Source organism: Muntiacus reevesi, chromosome 1 (genome assembly GCF_963930625.1).
Source record: "Muntiacus reevesi chromosome 1, mMunRee1.1, whole genome shotgun sequence".
Classification (NCBI taxonomy): domain Eukaryota; kingdom Metazoa; phylum Chordata; class Mammalia; order Artiodactyla; family Cervidae; genus Muntiacus; species Muntiacus reevesi.
In genome coordinates, this window is record NC_089249.1 from 171,430,213 (window position 1) to 171,447,198 (window position 16,986).

At 47.5% G+C, this 16,986-nt stretch overlaps 1 protein-coding gene across 4 annotated transcripts in view; it reads left to right on the top strand.

The window, feature by feature from the left end:
- Window positions 1-4,941: 4,941 nt before the first annotated feature.
- The window catches only part of ATG16L1 (autophagy related 16 like 1), a 43,005-nt gene continuing 30,960 nt past the window's right edge, over window positions 4,942-16,986 (top strand). For all 4 annotated transcript variants that reach the window (XM_065916893.1, XM_065916900.1, XM_065916906.1 and 1 more), the window contains exons 1-5: window positions 4,942-5,211; window positions 9,011-9,104; window positions 14,900-15,005; window positions 15,697-15,770; window positions 16,570-16,821. In XM_065916893.1, coding sequence (XP_065772965.1) covers window positions 5,097-5,211; window positions 9,011-9,104; window positions 14,900-15,005; window positions 15,697-15,770; window positions 16,570-16,821 — 641 coding nt within the window. In that variant the 5' untranslated portion in view covers window positions 4,942-5,096. The remainder of the gene's footprint in view (window positions 5,212-9,010; window positions 9,105-14,899; window positions 15,006-15,696; window positions 15,771-16,569; window positions 16,822-16,986) is intronic.

The following is a 16,986-nucleotide window of genomic DNA, read 5'->3' on the forward strand; positions in this document are numbered from 1 at the left end:
TTCACTCTAGCAATCACTAGGTTTACTAGGCTACGATAAACAGGTTACACAGGAACATGGTTAACTTATCTTGTGTGTGAGCGTGCTAAGTTGCTTCAGCCATGTCCAACTCCTTGCGACCCCATGGATAGTAGCCTGCCAGGCTCCTCTGTCCATGGGATTCTCCAGGCAGGAATCCTGGAGTGGGATGCCATTTCCTTCTCCATTAGTTGGCTTACTTTCACTTTAAGTGATCTACTTTTGAGAAGAGCTAAAAAGGAGTGTAAATAGAGAATAAAGATCAAGAGCCATATTTTTTTTAAATCAGGAAATTATATCTTTAAAAAAGAAGAAAAGAGAAAAGAAGAACAGAAGAAAATCAAAACCCCCGGGCACTGCCTTCAGGCTGGCTCTTTTTTACTTTGTAAGTCCTTACATTCATAAATAATCACATTCAGATCCTCCTTCTTGCACAGCGAGCTCCTTAAGGTCAGGATCCAAGCCTGAACCATCTTTGTTTCCAGGCAGAGCTAACCCTGTGCCTGACCCACACTAGGACTTGATTGTTTGACCATTTGCTGATTGAAAATTAAAGGAAAGCAAGAGGACCAAACGGGAAAGGACTGGAGTCAATAGGACCATCCTTGGAAGGTTGGACTTGAGATCCTCAGAACCAGAGCACCATTTCACATTTATCTTACATCCATTCCACACCGTCAGAATCCATTTCATAGATGCTGCTCTCCAGAAAAGCATGCTGAATCCTTTAGACACTCAGTATTTACCATAACAACAAAACACTCTGAAGATCCATAATTTGTCTCTGGAATATTCAGACAAGCCACTTCCTCCTCCTTCCTATTACTCATTCCCCTCCAGCCATTCCCTGGGAGCCCTGGGAACACACCTGCTCCTTGCCAGGTTACCCTCCCTTTTGGGCACTGATTTCATCATTTCAAATTATTCTTGGTTTTAAGTATTCTGGAGCCAAAATTGCAATGTCAGCAGACTCAGAGACTGCACAATGGAGTGCAGTAGTTCAGGCACAGAGGCTAGAGTCAAACTGCCTGCATTTGAACCCAGGCATTCCCAGGCCGGTGATTTAACTCCTGCATGCCTCAGATTCTTCATATGTAAATGAGGCTAAAGATGCTAACAGTAGCCAATAACAATCTTACTGAGCATGATTGTTGAGAGGGTTAAAAGAATTACAATACATGAAATTTTCACAAGAGTGCAAGGCCCATAATATTGTAGAAGGGTTCCTGTTTATTAGTTATCTCCCACAGAGCTGAAGAAATGATTTTATCAATAAATCTGATTCTAGGAAAGACTCTGATGCTGGGAAAGATTGAGGGCAACAGGAGAAGGGGATGACAGAGGATGAGATGGTTGGATGGCATCACTGACTCCATGAACATGAGCTTGAGCAAACTCCGGGAGATAGTGAAGGACAGGGAAGCCTGGCATGCTGCAGCCCATGGGGTCGCAAAGAGTTGGACATGACTTGGCAACTGAACAACCACAGTTTGTTTCTATAACTTTTCTTGTGTATTTAGTACATGTATGTTGTTCAGTCAAGAAGTCATGTCCAACTCTTTGCAACCCCATGCAAAGGACAGGCTTCCCTGTCCTTCACTATCTCCTGGAGTTTGCTCAAGCTCATGTCCATTGAGTCAGTGATGCCATCCAACCATCTCATTCTCTACCACCCTTCTGTACACTAATGCACAGCAATTAGGAAATGCATATAAAATATAGAAAATACATACAACAGAACAACACCAGCAATGCTAGTGCCCCAATTTTTTTTTATATTCCACTCATTGTTTAAACAACAGTTACTGAGTACTTAATCTATGAAAGGCTTCAGGGGAATTTCTTGGCAGTCCAATGGTTAGGATTCTGTGTTTTCACTGCCAAGGGTCCCAGTTTGATCCTTGGTGGGGGAATTAAGATGCCACTAGCCACACCACAAGGCCAAGGTGGGGAAAAAAAAAAAAAAGAAAGGCTTTGCACTCTTACTGGAGATAAAGTGATGAACAAAGACAGACGCGGCTCTTGCCATGGAGGTTAGTCTGGTGGGCGGGGGGTGGGGGGAGACATGCCTTAATCAAGTAATGAATGATAAAATACATGTGAAGCCACAGTTGTGTTAAGTGCTAGATTGGAGAGGCACACGTGTCATGGGAAGATCTGACCTAGATGTAAAGGTCTGTTATTTGAAGGTTGTGAGGAAGAGACTACTGAGCTGAGAATGAACTCATAGGAATCAACTCAGAGAAGTCAGAAGGGAAGAGTTTGTCCAACAGAGGCACAGTAAATCCAAAGGTGATGCAGCAAGAGGGAGCAGGAGAGAGGAGGCACCACCACTGAGGCTGCAGTGCGCACTAGACTCGGCTGGTTAGGGAGATGGCGGACCTGCAGAGCTTTATAACCTTAACTTAATCATTATATTCTCTATTCATTCAACAAACATTGCCTATGAGGATCCAGGGACATTTACATCAATTAGATTTATATCATACACCATAAGTCCCCTATGTACAAACGAGTTCCATTCCAAGAGTGGGTTCGTGAGTCCAATTTGGTTGTCCAACAAAGCTAAAATAACACTACCGGCTACATAGTATTATACTGTAATAGGCTTATAATACATTTCACACAAATAGTACTTAAAAAACAAACACAAAAATAAAGAAAATAGTTTTAATCTTACAGTAACATAAAAAGCACGGTAGTACAGCACAACAGCTGGCATACAGGGGCTGGCACCGAGTGATCAGGCAAGAAGAGTTACTGACTGGAGGAGGGAAGATGGTAGAACTGAAGGACCACCAGCAACAGGAGACGGAGGGCAAGCTGCATTGTCACGACTGACGATGATAGAACACTCATTCTCATCTTTGAAAGTTTGAAACGTGAAGGTTTGTATGTAGGGAACTTATTAATGCTTTTATTATAAACTTTTTTGAATAATAAATATACAGTAATTTAACTCTCATTGGTGGAAATTAGGACTTCCCTGGTGACTCAGGTGGTAAAACATCTGCCTACAATTCGGGAGACCTGGGTTCGAACCCTGAGTCAGGAAGATTCCCTGGAGAAGGAAATGGCAAACCACTCCAGCTCCTGCCTGGAAAATCCCATGGATGGAGGAGCGTGGTAGGCTACAGTCCATCGGGTCCCAAAGAGTTGGACACAACTGAGCGACTTCACTTTCTTTCTTTCTTTCTGGTGGAAATACAGGTTTCCCGCCCCCCCCCCCCCCAACTTTCCATTCTTATTAACAATGCTGATGGCTTCCTCTTTGTGGTCATTTGTCCAAGTATCTGTTGGATACATTCCTGTAAGCGGAATTGCTGTTCCTGCAAATTCGTTAATGTGTTTTAATCACAATCTTGTGTGTTGAGGGGATTGGTGGAAATCAGCATACCCAGCTGTCTAAAGAGCTGAGGCTAGGCTCTTCTGAGATTGGTACCACTGTTACATGTAGAGGCATTTTTGGTGACTTTCAGAACCTGCTTCTTCACTTGCTTCAGTGTTAGGAAGTCCCTGCTTTTTCTGATCCCCATGGATTTTTCCCACACATCCATATCACTCAGTACTGGCTGCCAATGAAATATCTTTGTGGCTCTAGAAGCTTAACTGCCCTACTCCTGAGCGCCACAGGAGATCAAAGGCTTTCTTATTTGCTTGTGAAGGATCTTCCTCTGAACTTTAGACAGAGAAAGAAAAGGCAGTTTCTGACATTCCTTTCTTCTCCTCTGCCTCCTACTTCGTCCAGTTCCAGTTCCAGGTAATAAATTCACTGACTTGTTAAAGGCAGATGGAGCTCAGGTGATTCTACTACAGACTAGGTTTTCCATTCTACTTAGTTGACACGTGCCATTTTCTCCCAAGACTTCCATCTCCCATTTTTGTCTACCGGCAAACTGTCCTTTTTTTTTTTTCTTTCTTTCTTTCAAAATCCTGTTTTTATCCCCACCCTTAAAATACCTTCTAAGGACCCATTTACTTTTAGGTAGTAGACTATTTCTAGCTTTCTAACGATTCACGTAGCTAATATATTCACATTTTCTTTACCTGTTCTTTGTAATCCATTTCTTCATTGCAAAATAAAAAGTCTTTTCTAAGACTAATGGGATGCTCTTGCTAAAGCAACCAAACTTTGATTAAGACTCAGAAGGAAACGGAGCATCTAGGTAAAGTTAAGCTTACCATGCACAAGCACAGTGTGAATTGCATTACATAGGTATTATTTTAACCCTCACGGCAATCCTGTGAGGTAGGTATCATTCCTTCCCCATTTAGGGGCCCTCCCCATTTCACCTGGGCTTCCCACGTGGCGCTAGTGGTAAAGAACCCGCCTGCCAATGCAGCAGATGTGAGAGATGCAGGTTTGATCCCTGGGTTTGGAAGATGCCCTGGAGGAGGAAATGGCAACCCACTCCAGTATTCTTGCTTGGAGAATCCCATGGACAGAGGAGCCTGGTGGGCCATAGTCCATGGGGTCGCAGAGACTGGAACACAACTGAAGCGATTTAGAGCGCGCGCAATTTTACAGATTAGGAAGTTGAGGCTTAGGAAGGTTGTCACATATCCTTGATCACTCAGTTACCATATGGGGAGTTTACTTTTGCTCAGTAAACTGACCTGAAGAAAACAGAGGTAGGCTAGAAAAGGAAGTATAAAACGCGGAAAAGCAAGCAAAGGGGACAGCAAGTGGGCGGAAGCCGCCCTTTCACCGTTTCCTTCCCCAACCCCCGGACCAAGCCTCCAACGTAGCCCGCACGCCTCCCAGCGGCCACATCTCTACCACCGGCACTTCCGGTATCGGGATGATGTCATCACCCAGCGCCGCAAGTCGGCGCCGGACGCCGGCGTGCGCGTGGCGCGAGACGTAGGATGAGAAGGCGGGCTTTCCGGCTCGGTTCAAAGCCATTTCCGCCAGGAGCCGGAAGTCCGTCCTGGATGGCTTCGGGGGCGGCCTCTGCGTGGAGCTGATCGCTGGGGCCACTGGCCTTCCCGCGCCCGCTGGTTCCCTCATGGTGCGGGCCGCGGCCGCCAATCTGCGCTCGAATCGGCGGCGCTGAGGCGCCGGGGCAGCACACGACATGTCGTCGGGCCTCCGCACCGCCGTCTTCCCGCGTTGGAAGCGCCACATCTCAGAGGAGCTGAGACGCCGGGACCGGCTGCAGAGGCAGGCGTTCGAGGAAATCATCCTGCAGTGTGAGCGGCGGGCGGGCCCAGGGGGCGGGCGGGCGGACCCCGCCGAGGCATGCGGGGCCTCCAGCAGGAACCCCAGGCCGGGCCCCGGCGCCTCTCGCGCGGCTCGCTGCTGCCCCGGGTTCCCAATGCCTGGCGCAGCCCCATGCCTTTTTGTAATTAAATAGGTAGCTTCCAGAAACGGGCTGTTTCGGGCATCGTGTTACTGAAATGGGCACTGACTTGAAGCATTAACTCGCGGCATTAGCGTTTGCTCCGAGTATCACGAAATGTTTGCCTTTCATTTCTCAAGACCTGTCCTTACACTCGCCTTCGTGTTATTTCTGACACATCTTGAGTCTTAACTCACTTTTTAGTCGGGACATCGTAGGCTTTACTGTTACTGAAAACTTGGATGTGAAAGAGGTGGGCCACACCCACCGCCGCTGCAGCAATTTGAGTACAAAAATGTTTGTGCCCTTCAATTCAGTTCAGTCGCTCAGTCATATCCGACTCTTTGTAACCCCATGGATTGCAGCAGGCCAGGCTCCCCTGTCTATCCCCATCTCCTGGAGCTTGCTCAAACTCATGTCCATCGAGTCGGTGATGCCATCCAACCATCTCATCCTCTGTTGTCCCCTTTTCCTCCCGCCTTCAATCTTTCCCAGCATCAGGGTCTTTTCCAGTGAATCAGTTCTTCACATCAGGTGGCCAGAGTATTGGAGTTTCAGCTTCAGCATCAGTCCTTCCAATGACTATTCAGGACTGATTTCCTTTAGGATGGACTGGTTGGATTTGTGCCCTTAGATGCCTTCTAATGAGCATTTCCTTACCTCGCCCCCCATTTTACCCTAACTGATGACACATTTGGGGGAAGAAACCGGCACTGTTGGAACCTCTGGTTCCAGGTCTGCCCCTTGATTGAAGTATGCCTTTAGGTCTCAAATTCTGTTGATGATTAGATTCAATGTAATAGTAGTCAATACCCTTCATTGATTTCTGATCATGCTAAATTTGTGGTTCCTACAGGTACCTGCAGGTTAGAATTAGATGGGGATCTTTTCAAAAATTACAAAGTTCAGGCCATACCCCAGACCAACTAAACCACAGGAATGCGGTGGGACATGGGGGTCAGTATTTCTTGGTGCTCCCCAAGTAAATCTGATGTATAGACAAGCTTTTGTGCTGCAGTGTTTGGCATGTATTGTTTCACTTTCTTTCTGAAAATTCCCTGAGACAGGTCATGTTGCCCTTTATACAAATGAGGAATCTGAGACCAAGAGAGGTTAGGTAATTTCTCCGGGAAGCACAGCAGAGTAGATAGGGTCTAGATTTGGACCCAGACTTGATGGCTCCTAACTTTTTTGCATTTTTGCTTTTCTCACTGGGTTCCCCAAGAAATGGTCCTAGCTGAGCTCATCCTCTTAACTAAAATGGAAGAAAAGGGAGATGATGGGTGTGCCACTGTTGCACTAATTCTTTACACTCTTAAGAGACTGGCAGCCTGGTGCTATTTCAGAAAGCCAGAAGCACAGGAAACTCCTTATTCAAACATGACTCCTCATGGGTTACATAAATTCACGTCATTAGGTATTTCATCACATGCTTATTCTTTAAAAGCTGTCACATCGAGTTGGCCGTCTGACCACAGTCCCCTTACCAGCCTCACTTACCTACATCTATAAAATCGGGGTGAAGCTTGCCTTGCCTGCTTCATAAATACAGTGCTGGGCAAGTGCTTTGAATGCCATCTACGTAATTGTCTATAAATGGAAGGTGCTTGCTTGTCATTGCATTGACACAGTTGAATGTTTTTCTGCACTTTGAAAATGGACATCTTGAAGGGAGTGGAGGATGTTGAAGGCTAGTCAGAAAGACAGGTCAGTCCTGTCTTAAGAGGGAACATGTCTTCAAACAGCCTAGTGAGGAGTACAAGCCCGGGGCAGGGGAGCAGTTGGAGAGGAGACGGGGTGAGGAGCAATAGGACGTGGCTACCCTGGCCTGTGCAGATCTCCAGTTTAGGCAGGGGTTGATGTTTGGGAGATCACCTCTGGTTTGACTATGAAACGGTTCCACTCTTCATTGCCCCGCTTCTCAAAGAGGGGGACAGAGTTTGCTGTCAGTCCTGCCTCTGGGCCTGAAGAGGAAGATGAGAAGAGGCCTTGGGGACTGCAGGCGGCTCCCCTCCCTCTCCATCCTTCTCTTGAGTGAGAGGAGCTTTTAGGAAGGATCCCTCTTGAATACCTCCTGTCCTTTGAAAGACCCACTATCACCAGGCATCCATCTGTAACATTTTTGAAGATCTTTATCAAGACCCCTTGACACAGGTGAACATTCAAGGTTGGAATCCCTTCCCTCTTCTGAGCTAGTTTATTAAATTAATATAGATGAAGACAGTGTTTCTGTTTCTGCCCAGGCTTTCCATCTTCAGAGATGAAAAAAATGGGGCTCCACTCTAAGAGGAAAGACTAGCCCTTCTAACAGGAATGGTCACTGGCGTAAACCCTGTCGCGTTTTTGTCGTGAAGCAGCTGTCATCTCAGATGTGTGGGGTTAGTGAAAGCCCACATCAGATGTGGGTTTTCTGTAAGTTTCCCAGGGGCACTTTTTTCTGCTCCGTGCACCCGTTCCACTTCTGATCTCACTAGCTCCCTGGGTGCCTGTCATTTCTAGCCCTGACTTGACCTTTGACTTCCTTATTGTGGTCCCGTCACATTTATTATGGTTCTAGAACTCTCTTTTTTGAACTCTCTGCGCCTGTATTCTTCAGCATGGTAGAATCTTGCACCTAGTTGGTCAAGCAGGGAACCTCAGGATAACCTTTGGCTTCTTACTCATTACTATCTGTTAATGTAACTTGTTGCGTCGCTAAGTCATGTCCGACTCTGCAACCCACAGACTACAGCACACCAGACTTCCCTGTCCTTCACTATCTCCTGGAGTTTGCTCAAGTTCATATCCATTGAGTCGGTGATGCTATCCAACCATCTCATCCTCTGCCGCTCCCTTCTCCTTTTGCCCTCAATCTTTCCCAGCATCAGGGTCTTTTCCAGTGAGTTGGCTCTTCGCATCAGGTGGCCAAAGGATTGGAGCATCAGCATCAGTCCTTCCAGTGACTCCTTGCTTTTAAAATCTGTTGTTTCACCATTGCCAGTAAGAAGAGGTCTGAATTTTCCCATCCTGCACTCTCATGTGTTGGAGTGACTTTTATTTCTAGCCACTTACTAGGCAGCTCTAAACCTTTTGCCTGGACTGTCTGTCTTCTTCACATGTGAAACCATCTGAGAAAATGAGTAAAAGCTCACTTTTTCTCTTCCTTTTTATACTTGACCTCCACCCCTCCCCACCCATGTATGTTTTACTCTTTGTGGTCAGGGACTCTGGTTTGTATTTGTATCCCTAGTGCTCTGATCTGAATTTAAGGTAGTTTTCCTCTTTTACTTAGTGGTGCATAGCACTTCATTTTTCCATTGTGTTTTGGTATGTTGTTTGTTTCTTCTTCCCCAGGTAGGAAGCTGTGGGAGTAGAAAGAATGGAGAGGGGATGTTTTTTGGGGGAGTTTTCAGATTCCTTTGTCTGGCTGCCTATGCTTAGGCCAGGAAGCATCTAAGGAGTGTATGTTCTTGGAGTTTGGACGACTGCTACAGTTGGTGACAAAGTGCAGTATACCTAGTACTTATCAAAGTACTCATAAAAAAAGTACCTCATAAAAGTGAAACCAGCCCCATCATCTTCTGATTATTTTTTTTGGTCCAGATCTTTATAAAACATTAAGTAGTAATTAAGTGTACATAGGTTATATTAACCTTTTTTTTCTTTGATAGATAACAAGTTGCTGGAAAAGTCAGATCTTCATTCAGTGCTGGCCCATAAGCTACAAGCCGAAAAGCATGACGTACCAAACAGACATGAGATAAGGTATTTGAAAACTATCCTCTGTTATTTATGTCCCCTTTTAATTGAAATTTGTCTTAGTTCAATTGTCACTTCTTCAAAGTCACTAACTTTGAAACAAACCAAGTACTGTGTTTGTGCTCCAGTTTTGTTTGGGCCTCCCTTGTCACTCAGTTGGTAAAGAATCTGCCTGCAATGCAGGAGACCAGGGTTCGATCCCTGGGTTGGAAAGATTCCCTGGAGAAGGGAAAGGCTACCCACTCCAGTATTCTGGCCTGGAGAATTCCATGAACTGTATAGTCCATGGGGTCACAAAGAGTCAGAGAAACTTTCAGTTTACAGTTTTTAGGTTTTGTCAGTTCCTTTCAAATCAAAGCTTCTGAAGCCACATAGCTAAAATCTTTTTTTTTTGAAGGCATGTAGGTACTTCCCCACCAGAAGGCTCATCATCAGTATGATGTGAGCTTGAGAAACTGCTTCAGACTAGTGGCCAGGCCAGCTTCTCTAGCCTACAAAGCCTCACTTTTTCTAAATAATAAGGTATAAGCACTCTTGAACAGATTTACATAGATCTTGCTGGTACAGGATTCAAAGGCCTGTAAACATAAGCAGTACAGGTCTGTTTAATCTTTTTTAGTTCAGTGTGTTGCAGCATATTTTAGTATGTGATCACACCAGTGAGTTTCAAAAAGCTTTCTTTTTTTTCTTTAAAGAAAGACTAGGGGAAAACCTGCATTTTAGTAGGAAGGATAGGTATTGCTTCATTAAACCTGTGAGTGTATGTTCATGTTGGGACTTCACTGTCTCTTTCTGAGGGTCCTAAGCAGCTTAAATGGAATCATTCTAGAGTCTTACTGAAAGGTTGTTGCTAAACTATAAGACGCCAGGATTCTTGGCCTCCGGAGGAGACGAATTCAATCCGGGGCCAGAGATGAGGCTGGATCGCTCAGAGCTTTTGTGTAATAAAGTTTTATTAAAGTATAAAGGGGATAGAGAAAGCTTCTGACATAAGCATCAGAAGGGGGCAGAAAGAGTACCCCCCACCTAGTCTTTAGCTGTAAGTTATATAGTCACTCGCAGTCTGTTAATGAAAAGGAAGGAATGTCTTAAAATTTAGAATGGCACCAGATAATTCATCCCAGGCCATAAAACAATTGACTTTGAATCTTGTAGAAGGGCAGATTACCACGCAAATAGTTTCGTTTACATAGACTAGGGGAACAATATCTGAGTATAACATACTGGTTTGTCAAGTAGTTTGAGCCATTTGGCGGAACCAACTTGAAGACAGAGTCTGGGGTAGATTAACATAGCTTAAGACAAACATTTCCATAAGAAAAAATGTGTTGGTTAACTCAAGGTTTGAGAATAGTTAGCTTCAGGTGAAACCAGGTGTCATGGCAACACAGCATTTTAAGAGAAACCTTTTAAATTTGTATAGAGAAGAAAAAAAATATCTGTAGTTTGTTTCTTCCTGCCACTTAAGAGAGATAAAAATGTCTGGCACTTGCAGCCTATTTCTTCCGTTTGGAGACCCCTGGCCTTCCTGCCTGTTACCCTCTCGTTACTGTCTTCCTTTTCCATTTGTTCACCATGTTTGCTCAGTAGCTCAGTGGGTGAAGAATCCAGCTGCAGTGTAGGAGACACAGGTTCAATCCCTGGGTTGGGAAGATCCCCTGGAGGAAGAAATGGCACCCACTTCTTGCCTAAAAAATCCCATGCACAGAGTAGCTTGGCGGGCTACAGTCCAAAGGGTTGCAAAGGGTCAGACATGACCATATATGCATACAATTTACATGGTAATCATACCCATTCTTGCTCTAAAATCGACATGTTTTTTGGTATGTCAGTTACATTTTCCCCATTGTAAAAGCAAAGTTGATGGTAATTTGGGGTTTTAGAAGAAAAACAGAAATGCCTGATGTAGCTTATTTCATTTATTCCTGTCGCCATATCTGCTCAATACCTGCCGTTCATGTTTCCTCATTGGCGAGATGGTCTGCAGACAGACTGGAGTGGACAGAGGGACAGATGGCCCATCCTCGGCTGCATTTCTGCCTAAGCACAATTCAGGAGAGCGTGCCTAAGCTGTGGCCCTGGGAGCCTCCTCAGTATTTAAAATAGTAGTCGCTGTGCTCTGTTCAGCTTAGGTGTAGAGAAGCCACGTGACCGTTTTTCGTCTAAATTCAGTCAGCTGAAATCCTGGAACATTTTATTTCTATTTGGTTAGACTCTTCATTTCCAAGGTAGTGGAGCTTCAGTGTCAGTCCTTCAAATGAATATTCAGGCTCCAGTACTTGATGCAAAGAGCCGACTCGTTGGAAAGACCCTGATGCTGGGGAAAATTGAAGTCAGGAGGAGAAGAAGGTGGCAGAGGATGAGATGGTTGGGTGGCATCATTGACTCAATGAACATGAGTTTGAACAAGGTCCCAGAGATAGTGAACAATAGGGAAGCCTGTTGTGCTTCAGTCCATGGGATCGAAAAGAGTCGGACACGACTGAGCGACTAAACAACAATAAGACTCTTGGTGACTAAAGTCCTCCATCCTTTATCTATCAGCCAAACTCATTTGCTTGGAAAGGTACTATAAATAAATATACAACATTCTTTTAACTGAGTATCACTGGGGTAGTTGGGCTTCCCGGATAGCTCAGCTGGTAAAGAACCTGCCTGCAATGCAGAAGACTCCGGTTCGATTCCTGGGTCGGGATGTTCCCCTGGAGAAGAGATAGGCTACCCACTCCAGTATTCTTGTCTGGGAAATCTCTTGGACAGGGGAGCCTGGCGGGCTACAGTCCCTGGGGTCACACAGAGTCGGACACGACCGAGCGATTAAGCGCAGCACTGGGGTGGTAATGTAAATGGAGGTCCTTGCTTTCCTGTAAACTTGTGTTCCTTTCCAGGCCTCCTCCTGACTGCCTCATTCCTATCCTTATTTTCCACAAGTCAGCTGCGGTTCCCTTTCTCCCTCAGTGTCCCGACCCTCCCCCTCTGCAGTCACCTGGCCAGTTGATTCTTTGCCCACAGCATCCTCTGCGTCTGTCCCTTGGTTTGCACTTGTGTGCCTTCCCCTTCAGTGCCTACCTGTGCTTCCGTTCCCGGACTGGGGCAGGGGTCTCGTTCACTGAGACACCATTGTGGGCCAGGCGCTGGGATACGAAGATGAACAAGCCAGAGTCCTTGTTCTCAAGGACCTGAGCTGCGTGGGGAAACCAACTCAAAGAGGTGTGTGCTGGCGGGATGCGCGTGTTCCCAGGAGATGGGGTCTGATTGGTTGCTTTCTCTGTTTTCCCAACTGTCCTTAAGTCCTGCCCTGCCCATCCCATTCTAGTTAATTCTAAAACACGCTGTGCTTAAACAGCTTTCTCTCATCGATTTTCTGGCTCCCCTCTTCAGTGTTTTAATCCCTTTGCTAACAGAAGAGATTAAAGTTAAACTCTTTCCTGGGAAATAGTTGACTCCAACTGTTTTCTAAGTATGCTCCCTGGACTGCAGCCTTAGAAATCTGTTAGAAATGTGGAATGTTGGGCCTCACCCCAGACCTCCTGTCTCAGAAGCTCTCAGGGTAGGGCCCAGTCATCTTGTATGAAGAAACCTTTTAGGTGATTCTGACGACCTCTGACCTTTAGGACCCACTGCCTTGGTGGCTGCTCAGCCCTTGTGAGCCATCCGAAGGTCCCGAGAGCGTTAGAGATGTAGACTATCAATGCAGATTATCGGCCCTTTTGTTGGACCTGATGAGGCCCAAGAATCTCTTCTGGATGATCTTTTTCTCTGTCTAGTGGAGCAGTGGGCTTTTATAAGAAGTTTGGTTTCTTTGGTGAGTAAAATGGAAGCAGTGAAAAGGCTCTGAGCAGAGAAATGAGCGCCCTGGGTCCTTGCCTTTGTCTCAGGGATCTTTTCTCTACAATGCCAGCTTCTTGGAAGAAGGGACTAGTTTGATGTTTTGCATATTTCACTTTGCTTCGCATTAAAATGAGAATCTGGTAGCAGTTATTTCTTATCTTCCTAATTCTCATACAGAGTCAGTTACTCAAGCCTGTTGCTTTTTTTTTTTAAGTAAGCCTGTTGCTTTTATTGCCTCACTTAGGGTGGTTTCTTATAAGGCATGGGTCACTTTCTAGTCTCCAGACTTCGACCTCTTGGGCCAAGATTGAGGAAGCACTGTGTTGCCTCAGAGAACGCAGCATTAGGTGTCTTAGCACCTGTGATAAAAATGCTTTTAGAGACGGAGGGAGCACACTCTGCTCCCCTTTCCCTCTTTATCTCTTACTAGTCACTGGGAGGAGATGGTCCGCCCATCCTCCCTTCGGGTGGTGGTACCCTAGTTTGCCAGCCGTCTTTCCCCCGGATGCTGGTTTTAGCTGCTCACTATGGTCTGATGGTTTACATCTGGAGCTCCAGCTGAGACCGTCTCCTGAGTCACCCATCCACAGTCTGGTCACCTACTGCGGGTTCTGAGGTAGTGTGCACACATCTGCAGACTTTCCCAAACCCCATTGGCTCCCAAGGTGGCCTGAACTTAGTCCACGGCTTCAGGTGCGTTTGTCTGCTGACAGTGTCTCTGTCAGCCTCCAGCTTAGACTTCTTTACTTGAAGTCAGGCTCTAATAAATGTGCCTTCTCCCACTCGGCGTACCCCCATGGATATCCGAGGTGACCTTGTTCTTCAGCCGCCCCCTGCCTCCACCTTCTCCCACATCCCTTTCTCTTGTGGTGGTAATGTCTGCCTTTGATCAGCCACTCAGGCCAAAAGCCTTGAAGTCATCCCCGACTCCTGTCTTTCTCTCGTTCCCCACGGCCAGTTCAGAGGCAAGTCCTGCAGTCTCTCTCCGCAGTGGACCTAGCTCGGATCTGACCACGTCTTACCACATCCCCTGCCGCTGCCCTGTCCTGATCTGCACTTTCTCGAGTCCAGACTGTAAAATAACTGCTAACCAATCTCCCTGTTCTGCCCTTGCCCCCCTGCAGCCCGCTCTGCACCCAGCAGCTATAGCGATCCTTTGACACGTAAGTCATTCCTCTGCTCAACGCCCTCAGTGGCTTCCAATCATGCAGAGGAAAAGCCACAGTCCTCAGGGCTCTGGGAGGCTCTGCATGACCTCCCTGCTCCTCCCTGACCCCCTGCACCCCTGGCTCGAGTTGCCCGCCTCCAGCCTCTGCGACACTTGTTGTTCCCTCCGCTCACACAGCCCTGTCCCCAGGCCCACACGGCTAGTTCTTCACTTCTGTCGTGTCTCCAGCCTCGCATCACCTCTCGGGCTGCCTTTGGTTACTCTGCATGGGACAGGAGCCCTATCGTTCCGTTCCCTTCTTTATTTACACCGCTAAGTTTTTCTTCACAGCACATCTGACCCCAGCCTCCGTCCATCCTCTCACTTGTGGTCTGTGCTCTCGGCCGATTGCGGCGTCACACGGGCAGAGCAGTGTCCCTGCCTTCTGCCCACTCCCAGAGCAGCCCCGGCTCAGAGCTGGCTCTCAGATACCTGTCAGCTGAGGGGACTGCCTTGTCTCCTCCCCGTTCACCTGAACTTCATTCCGGAAGCCATCCTTCATTCCTGGCACGGCTGGTGGTTTGGGTTGTGACTGGTTGGTTTTATCCATGTCTCACGGCTCCTCCTTTCTGCTTCAGGTTTGTAGTGACTCATGACCACTGGCCTGGAGAACTGAACTGCTTTATTGGCTGTGCTGTCATCTACAGGCTTCAGATTCCAAAGTTACTGTTCCAGTGTCTGATTGAAGGGGTCTAGGGTCTGATTTTTTTCTTTTTCCCTCTTTTTTGCATGTTCTCTTCATCTGCCTGGTTGGGGCATTTAGTCCCGGACATGATGGTTCATGGAATGATAGTCAGCTGCAAGAAATGGCCCAGCTGAGAATTAAACACCAAGAAGAACTGACTGAATTGCACAAGAAACGTGGGGAGGTAAAGAAAGATAGCCTTTCTCATCTCTCCCTGAGTGTGGGGGCGGCGGGGGGCAGGTACTTCCACTGGCATTTGCAGCCATTCGGGCTACATACAGCATCGCCAGCTCTCTCTGTGGGAATAAAGCAACAGGAAAGGTGAGACCCCCCCACCACCATCAGCAACCCTCGAGATAACTCCCAGGAGGCATGAAAGGTGCAAGTGGAGAAAACATAGAAAGAACCCTACTCCTCAGTCGACTGAAAGTTTACTGATAACCATCATGAAGTGTGAACCCTGCAGTTTCAGAAAAATTAATTGGGACGAAGCACCTTCTGGGCTCTGTTTACCCTGGGTAGTGGTCTAATGGCAGGTTATAAAGGTCTTCAGCTGAGTTGATGGTTCCATCAGCTAAAGCATCTGGAAAGGTCGCCGGGGTGGAGGGTAGACAGACCCTCTCAGCAGGAGCCCAGTAGTCAACCCAGAACATCACAGGTCTGTCCCAGGCTGCCTGCAGCAGGGGAGGCACGCGCTGAGCTTGGAGCCTCCCTGTCGGCCCTTCTCTCTTCCACACAGCTCATTTCTTCTTCCTGCCGTGGCCCAACCCCACAGGCACCTATTTTTTTTTCTTTAAAATAAGTTACTCTTACTAATTTCCAACTGAGGTCCAAAACTCTCTTGTTAATGATGAATATGTTCTTTACCCCCCAAGTTAGCCCAGTTGGTGATTGACCTGAATAACCAAATGCAGCAGAAGGACAAGGAAATGCAGATGAATGAAGCCAAGTGAGTAGAGACCAGGCCTCCTTCAGGACCGGGCGTGCGGTCACACTTCCTGTTGTACTGTTCTCTTGTGCGTGGGGCCAGTAGCCCCCACGCTGGACTCAGCACCAGTTTCATTTCTGTGCAAGCATCGCATGGGGCCCTTTTCTACCCTCTGAGAATGTGAAAGGCAAGGACAGTACCCTCAGGCCTCTGGGATCCCAGCACACACATACCCCCCTGAGACACACCCCCTGAGAAGTAAGCTTGGCTCTGGGAAGCGAACACGAGGCAACCCGAGTTCTCCCCACAGCCACTGCCACCTCTGGGAGCGGCATCTCCTGTGGTGGGCACGGGAACAGGGGTGCGCTTATGAGCAGGTTATTCTTCATCTGGGAGAAGCCTGCCAGACGAGATAAACAGAGCCTCCAGATCTGGGACCTTTGAGCTGGAGGGGAGCCTGGGTTTCCTCTGGGCCTGTTCTCCGAGTCTGCCGAGAGGGCTCTCCGGAGGCTTAGAATGAAAGGTGGCGAGCTTGCTTAGTCTCAGCGAGGGAGGGGATGGAATGCACGGATCCCTGGCCTCCTGCTGAGCTGCCATCACCACTCTCAGTTCAGCATCAAATTTCCCTCTTCCTTCCCACCCTGCTTCTCTGAACCTGAACTCTTCGTTCACAGTCTGGTGAACTTTGCCCGAGGTATTTCCTCTGCTAACGGGATTGTCCCTAAACCCCCGGGGCTGGGCTTGGCCAGGTGAGGTGCCCACGCTGGTGGCTACGGTCACTGCAGGGCCCAGGCTCACACAGCTCTCCTCGTTCTTTCAGAATTGCAGAGTACCTGCAGACCATCTCTGACCTGGAGGCCGAGTGCCAGGAGCTGCGCACTAAGCTTCAGGACCTTGAAAGAGCCAACCAGACCCTGAAGGATGAGTACGACGCCCTGCAGATCACCTTCACCGCCCTAGAGGAGAAGCTGCGGAAGACTTCCGAGGAGAACCAGGAGCTGGTCACCCGGTGGATGGCCGAGAAAGCCCAGGAGGCCAACCGCCTAAACGCGGAGAATGAAAAGGACTCAAGGTGGGAGATGACCCCGCAGTCTGAGTCTCATCGTTGGTGCAGTAGAAGCTAGAAAAGCAGGACACACCTGGCAGCTCTAACCACGGGGAGGGGGCATCAGGAAACACTGCCAGAAGGAGAAGGGGCAGTAGTGGGTAAAAAAGAGACGTGGATTTATGAGAACAC